Source organism: Anguilla anguilla, chromosome 4, assembly GCF_013347855.1.
Source record: "Anguilla anguilla isolate fAngAng1 chromosome 4, fAngAng1.pri, whole genome shotgun sequence".
In the NCBI taxonomy this organism is placed as follows: domain Eukaryota; kingdom Metazoa; phylum Chordata; class Actinopteri; order Anguilliformes; family Anguillidae; genus Anguilla; species Anguilla anguilla.
Window position 1 is genome coordinate 44,035,701 of NC_049204.1, and position 7,860 is coordinate 44,043,560.

Sequence of the window (7,860 nt, forward strand, 5' to 3'; positions counted from 1 at the left end):
AGAACACAGATTACAAATCTTAATTCACACCGATACAAGCAGCAAGAACAAAGGTGAACTGTTCAGCTCTGTGATTTATCTCACTAGGAATGTTAAACTGACTGTAGGAGAGCAGAAAACATGTGAGTCTCCCTCTCTAAGCACCCACCTCCCCATTCTTGCACACGCATACACACACACATGCACACACACATTGATGCTATTGTCTCCATGTTCTGTTCACGTAATTGGAAGGAAAAAGGGAAAAATACCACGACAATTACAACCACTTGCAGGGTTCCCATGGGGGGGGGGGGGGGGGAGACAGAGATTTTAAATTTATACGCAGAAATCCCCAACAATCTGTGCTGAGCTGAACTAAAGCTATTTCCACTTGCTCAAAGCAAAAAGAGCACCATAATGATGGGTCTCCACTCCATCAGCAGTATATGTATATAAAAAATGCTGGGTTATAAGAGAACAATGGGAATTCCATTAACCCAGGTATTACCCACTAAATCTGATCTGAATGGGGCTTTAATTACATATATTAATAGACATTTAATGACACTGCATTGTCTCCGGTAGGCTACTCACAACTTCTGTCTCCATAGCTAACAAGAACATTGTCGTTAGAAGGTATAGGAAGTGTATGGGCTTCGTATTTAAAGTGACCAATCATACCAGTGAATACATTAGCATAAATCTCCACCTCATCCCCGCCCCCACACTGACAAAAATCAACTCTACTCCACGCGAGGAGAAAGTGGCTCATCGCGAGCGAGTAGAACCAGCTCGCGCGTGGCTCATTGTTTTACTCTCGGTGTTGGAATTTCCACGCATGAAAGTGGTTCTGTTCGCTCGCTCGCGCTGATTACTGGCATTAAATTGATGCCATATTCCTTCACCTTGATGTTAGCCATAGCCAATGACCGGAAACAGTCACGCTCGCCGCTCACGATAATATCAGAGTGAAGGCAAGAGCAAAGTGTAGAGGCCAAAAGTAACTGCCCAAGAAAAGTCCTCACGTTGGATATCTAGTTTTTAGATAATACCTTTGAGAAACAGGCAGCATAATTTGATCTGGCAAACTCACCCTGTGTGAGCATAGCAATTTTATCTGTTTTTTCTCTGTCTCTACCCCTGTTCCACAAACATCAAAGGGAACATCCTTGAGTCAATGAGTGGTCTGTTTTTCTCCCCCTCCCTGCGACAAGCATAAAAAGTGTCCCGGAATTGTCTCTCCTTCGAAAGTTTTATTAATTTACCACTTGAAGACCACACACCATGTTGGGGGTCAGAGACCCTGAGTGGCTACAGACACACAATCACATATTCCTATTCATTTTAAGTTTGAATACAATCTGTGACATTCCCTCCCCCCCCCCCCCCCCCCCCCCCACGTCTGTGTTTTGTGCGGCGCATTCGCACAGGATAAGCGAAGTCTGCATTTTACTCGAATTTACTCATAGACGCCGCATTGACTGCTTCGGCCCGTTACTGCTATACGTCAACGTCGCCATCATATTGGACCAGGCAAGACTGGCCTGAAAACAAATACAAGTAAACTGAACTCTCTCGGCCAACGGGGGGTGCGGTTGACGGAAGTCAAGAAGAACCAGTTCAGTGAGTCTTAGGTAGAGGTTAACAAAAATCACTTTAATGGTCGTAATGAGTGGGGGTAGGGGTAGCCAAAAACAACTAAAGAGTCTTCCCAGTTGGGGTATCAGTGCTCCACTCCAGGTATTCAAACCTCCTTCTGGAGAGAAACAAGAAACACACAGGTTAGGGGGGGAATAGGGCCTGGCCAGTCAGATCCTGGTCCGGCTCCTTGCTCCGGGCACCGGCTGGCGATCCTCCAGTCCTCAAGGTGTGTAGGGGAGAAGGCCTCCCTCCCAAGTGAGGTAGCACTCCAATCCTTTCCCCAGCTCAGGTTCTGAGCTGTTCCTGTCTTTGCCCTCTATCACACGGTCCACTTGAATCACAGTTGCACTTGAGTCAGTCTTCACACTTTCCAGTTCCTCACAATTATGCATCCACTTTAAGAGATTTGGCCCACGGCCGCTTACCGTCTCAGGTTCAGGTGTAGAGAGTCACCAGGCGTAGCTCAGTAGGAAGCCCCAGCAACTCTGCCATTCCTGTGTTTGTGCTGGTCTAAAAAGCCTGCGTGCTCATCAGTGCAAGCAGCTTCAGGTGGGCGGCGGCAGCCAATCCGTCAAGCAGCTTCAGGTGTGCTGCAGAGTGGAAAATTCCACCTACCTTCCCTCTGCTGCAGCCCTGTCCATGGTGCTGCCCGGTGTCAACCCCGGTTGATCTGCCTGGTGCTGTCCTGGGTCCTGAATGTTTCCAGACTGTGGTTTGGCAGGTAACGCCCACACAACTTTTCCTAGCGGCCGCCGATGTCGATGTGCTCGGCCGTCCTGGTGGTCTCGTGGGGAGCACCGATAAGGGATCGGGGCGCCACATACCCCTTCCCTCAGCTCCATGCCGTTACCTGGAGCGCCCGACCATAGGCATTCCTCCCGTCTGGACAGGGCATCAGCATTCCCGTGGAGCTTCCCGGCTCGATGTTCCACCCTGAAGCGAAAATTCTGTAGCCCCAGAAACCACCTAGTAACCCGGGCATTACTATCTTTATTCACTGCCATCCATTTGAGTGGGGTATGGTCAGTGACCAGTACAAACTCCTTACCCAGTAAGTAATATCGCAACTTGTCCATCGCCTATTTGACGGCTAAACATTCTTTCTCTACTGTAGCATAGTTACGCTTATGCTTTAAGAGTTTACGGCTGATGTACGTTACCGGATGCTCGGCCCCCTCCCGGATCTGTGAGAGCACGGCTCCTATCCCCACCGTGGAAGCGTCCGTTTGGAGTACGAAGGTCTGATCGAAGGTCGGAGTCACCAGAACAGGTTCGCTGCAGAGAGCTTGTCTCAGGGTTTCAAAGGTGACGTCAGCTTCTTCCGTCCAGCCGACTCGATTGCTTCGACTCTTGGAGGTCAGGTCATGCAGGGGGGCTGCTATGGCGGCAAAATTGGGAATGAACAAGTCTTTACCATCTGTCTCAATCATCTTCTGCATCGTTTGTTTTAAGGTGTGGGTAAACCGCTCGACCAGCCCGTCTGTCTGTGGGTGGTAGACTGAGGTCCTCACCTGCTTCACCTTCAGTAGGTGACACATCGCCTTCAACACTGTGGACATAAAGCAGGACCCCTGTTCAGTGAGTATCTCCGACGCAATACCCACCCGGCTGAACAGCAGCAACAGTTCTCGGGCTACCGCTTTCCCAGTGGCAGTCAGCAATGGGATGGCTTCTGGGAACTGGGTAGCGTAGTCCATGATGACCAGGATATATTTGTGCCCGCGGCTGGACCTTGGAAGGGGGCCCACGATGTCCATGGCGATGCGGTGGAAGGGGACCTCTATGATGGGCAGAGGAATCAGGGGGTTTTTGTACTTCACCTTGGGGCTGTGGAGCTGGCACTCAGCGCAGTGGCGACAGTACTCTTCGACAGCTCTTTTCACTCCAGGCCAGTAGAACCGTGCGATTATGAGCTCATACGTCTTCTCCGTTCCAAAGTGTGCCCCCAGGAGGTGGGTGTGGGCGAGGTACAGGACCTTTGAAATGTAAGCCTTGGGGACTAGCAGCTGGTTAAATATCTCTTCCTTGACCTGGGACACTCTATATAACAACCCCTGCTCAATCATAAAATGTGGGTTGGTTGTTTCACTCACCCCTGGTAGTAGCTGCCCATTGAGCTCCTGGACGTCCCTCCAGGCCTGCGTCAAGTTGGGATCCTGCAGCTGCACTGTTCCAAAGCGACCGTGGTCCCCGGTCTGGCTCCCCGGCTGTGGGGCAAACTCGGTGAAGGTCTCTTCCGAGCCCACCTCTTCCAGGCCGACGGGGTTCTCGGCTACGGCCTCTGATGCGGTGGCGGTGGTCTCCTTAGTGCTGGCAGGTTGCTGCCTCCCCTCTACCGCAGCGTCCGTCGGCCCGGCCAGGTCTTCCCCAGAGAGGCCCGCCCAGGCCGGTTGAGCACCACCTTCTGTTTGCTGGGGCCGCCTCTTCTGGGGTCTGCGCATGCCCTCAGGTTTGAGGTTCGCCAGAGACTCCTTCCAGTACCTATCGAACACGGCACAGTCCCAGCCCACCAGTACAGGGACGGGCAGGTTCTCTACAACTCCTGCTCGGATGGCCACCGAGCCTCGGGGGGGTGGACATCACAATGTCAGCCGTGAAATACTGCTTAGTGTCCCCGTGAATGCAGGCCACGGCAATTGCCTCACCTCGGGAGCCCCCCACAAACTCCGGCTGGATGAGGGTCACCATACTGCCTGAGTCAAGTAGGGCCTCGGTATCCCGTCCGCCGATTTTGTCGCTGAGTATATTGAGGATGATTGGCAGGAGGCCATTAAAATGTTTAGGTCCACCTTTACATGTAATAGACTGAGAGAGACACAGTATAAAATACTACATCGTCTACATATACTGTAACGCCTTACATGCTAAATAAGATGGACCGTCAGGCCTCACCTCTGTGTAATAAGTGTCAAAAAGAGATTGGAACCTATTATCATTACTTTTGATTAAAAAGATTTTGGGGTACATATTTTGATTAAAAGATTTTGGGGTACAATTTCTCAGGAACTGAGTGGCATCTTTCGGGTAAAGGTTAAGAGATACTCAGGCCTTTTCATTCTTGGCCTTCCCTCAAAGGAGGTGACTCTAACCCAGGCATGTCAAACATACGGCCCGCGAACCGGACCCGGCCTGTTGGATGATTTAATCCGGCCTGGCATAAATTTCTGAGTATGTCAAAAAAAGAAGCGAGTCTCTAGCTCATTTCTATCAAAAGTTATGATTTTTTAAAAATAAATACAAACCAAATGCTCCCTCCGGCCGCGGGAGGGCAGTAAATGTGTAAAAGAGCTCACGTCCAGCATGCGGCATTGACACGAGTTAGTACTAAAAATAAACCGGCAATCTTGCTTCACAATTCACCACTACTAAACAAGTTATCGGTCAACACACCCTTCCCAAAATGGCACTGTCAAAAAAAAGAAAAGTGGACACGGAGTGCAGAGTTTTAAAGGAAAAATGGACTGAGAATTATTTATTCACAGAAGTGAATGCAAAACCAGTGTGCTTGGTATGTAATCAGCAAGTTGCAGTGTTCAAAGAGTTTAATATTCGGCGCCACTATGAGACTCATCATAAAGACAAGTATGACCACTTGAAAGGACAAATAAGGAAAGACGAGATAAACAAATTGGTGGCTGGTCTGAAGAAACAGCAGTCTACTTTTACGCGCAGCCACGATATCGCTGATGGGGCTGTAAGAGCCAGCTACATTATTGCCAACGAGCTGGTGCAGGCATCCAAGCCATTTTCTGATGGGGAGTTTGTAAAAACATGCATGCTGAAGGCTGCAGAAGTCGTGTGCCCTGAAAAGCGACCTGCCTTTGCCAATATTAGTCTAACGAGGAACACTGTCGCAGATCGGGTGACAGAACTCTCAAGTGACTTGACAGGCCAAATGAAAGAGAAAATCAAGTCATTTATCGCATTTTCAATTGCAATAGATGAGAGCACCGATGTCACAGATATTGCTCAACTGGCTATATTCGTTAGAGGTGTTGATGAAACTTTGACCATCACCGAGGAGCTGCTTGAATTGGTGCCCATGAATGACACCACAACAGCAGATGACATTTTCAGCGCTCTCGTTGGAGCGCTGGACAAGGTGGGAGCGGACTGGTCCCGTGCCGTGAGCCTGGCTACCGACGGTGCGCCATCAATGGTCGGGAGAAAGGCAGGCGTTGCCACAAAATTCCGTGACAAAGTACAGACCGCAAATGGAGGACAAGAGTTTTGGGCATTTCACTGTATTTTGCATCAGGAGGCGTTATGTTGCAAAACACTGCAAATGGACCATGTTATGAGTGTGGTTGTGAAAACTGTCAATTTCATCAGAGCGCGCGGTCTAAATCACCGTCAGTTTGACACATTTCTCAGTGATAATGTCATTCATGCTGGCCTACCATACCACACTGACGTGCGGTGGTTAAGCAGAGGTGCAGTACTCAAGCGCTTCTTTGAGCTACGAGGGGAAATTAGACAGTTCATGGAGAAGAAGGGACGCCCAGTAAAGGAACTTAAATGCAAGGAATGGGTGCAGGATCTTGCGTTTATGGTTGATATTACACAACACTTGAATACACTTAACACTACATTGCAGGGCCGTAACAGAGTTGTCACTCAATATTACGACAGCATAAGTGCGTTCAAGATGAAACTGTCACTGTGGGAGACGCAGCTATCCAACGGTGACACCGCGCATTTCTCTTGTCTCACAGCTGTGCGTCCGGAGGCACCGGACCGTCCCGATAATGATTTGGAAAAATATAAAGACAACATAACAGATTTGCTGCGAGAGTTTGAGCAGAGGTTTCAGGTATTCAGTGAACTTGAGAACAAATTTGGCTTTTTTCGCTCGCCATTTACAGTGAAGCCTTCTGATATGCCAGCTGACATTCAACTCGAGCTTATTGACTTGCAGTGCGATTCCGCTATGAAGGATAAATTTGGGTCCGTGGGATTGGATACGTTTTACCAATATCTCGTGCCAGGTTACCCCAAATTAACAGCCATGGCTGCAAAGGTTCTATCCATGTTTGGACTACTTATCTTTGTGAACAGGTGTTCTCCGTAATGAACAATAATAAAACAAAGCAGCGCTCAAGGTTAACAAATAAACACTTGAATGACATTGTTAAATGTGCTGCTACTCAGGATTTGACACCTAATGTCGATACACTTGTGAAGGCAAAAAGATCCCAAGTTTCAGGAGCCAGCAGCAGCAAGTAGACTGCAGGAGTGCAGTGAGAGAGAAAAAAAGTGTGATGACACGAAATTTGTTTGCACTCATGAATACAGATCATTAAAATAAGATTAATCTGGTTTCATATTAAAGACAATTAATATTGTGCAGTATATTCTCAGCTTCAGTAGGCCCAGCCTAGTAGTTTGATCTGATGTAGTCTAATCTTATTGCCCATGCACTGCTATAACTTTTATTTTGTATTTCTTTTTTTATTTATTTCAAAGCAGTATGACAATTAAGGCGAAAATATTTTTTTCATAGCTCCCACTTGAGTTTGTTTAGTGTGGTGAGTTGGTTCAGGTGTAAAACTGCATTCACTTAACTGTTAAAATAAACCAGTTGTTAACACATTCACCGCCTAACATGAAATCATTTTTTTTTTCCATTGTTTGTGAATAAATGTGTTGTGCTTAGAAAAGATCCCTTGTCATCCGTGATTATAATATGTAGGGTAGGCTACAAATGTAGGCTGAATGATAAAGCATAGTACTGAAAAACAAAGCTAAATATTTGGAGTTGACATTCTTTTACTGATCCGGCCCACCCGAGAACAGAAAGTCTGGATCCGGCCCCAGAGCCAAACTGAGTTTGACATGCCTGCTCTAACCCATTTACATTTCAAACTATACTGTAAAAGTTTGGTAAACTTTCTACCAAAAGTACGCTGAACTTTTAGTCCCAGGAACTACATTTCAAGGAACTAAAAGGTTCCTTCAGCCCATTGTTGTCTGCGTTTCCACCGCGGTCTAAAGTCCCACGAAGATTAGGCAAATTAGCTCACTGACGTATGAAAAAGCGACGTTGTCGTCGGTCCATCTGTCCTATGATTTCTTCTGTAACCCCATACTACCACCGAAGTAGCCTACATTATTTTCTAATAACCGGGACAGCCTGGAGGGGTTTATTCCACTTATATACAACGGGTTACGAACAATGACTATATATGGTTGCTTTTGTAGTTATTGATTTTTATCGATTTAATCACCTGGAATTGA

The 7,860-nt window shown here is 47.5% G+C and overlaps 1 protein-coding gene across 1 annotated transcript; it reads left to right on the forward strand.

Annotated features, from left to right (window-relative positions):
• Positions 1-4,760: 4,760 nt before the first annotated feature.
• Positions 4,761-7,362, forward strand: LOC118225660 (general transcription factor II-I repeat domain-containing protein 2-like). The gene has a single exon (XM_035414433.1). The coding sequence runs from the start codon at positions 5,024-5,026 to the stop codon at positions 6,692-6,694; it is 1,671 nt and encodes a 556-aa protein (XP_035270324.1). The 5' UTR covers positions 4,761-5,023; the 3' UTR covers positions 6,695-7,362.
• The last annotated feature ends 498 nt before the right edge of the window (positions 7,363-7,860 follow it).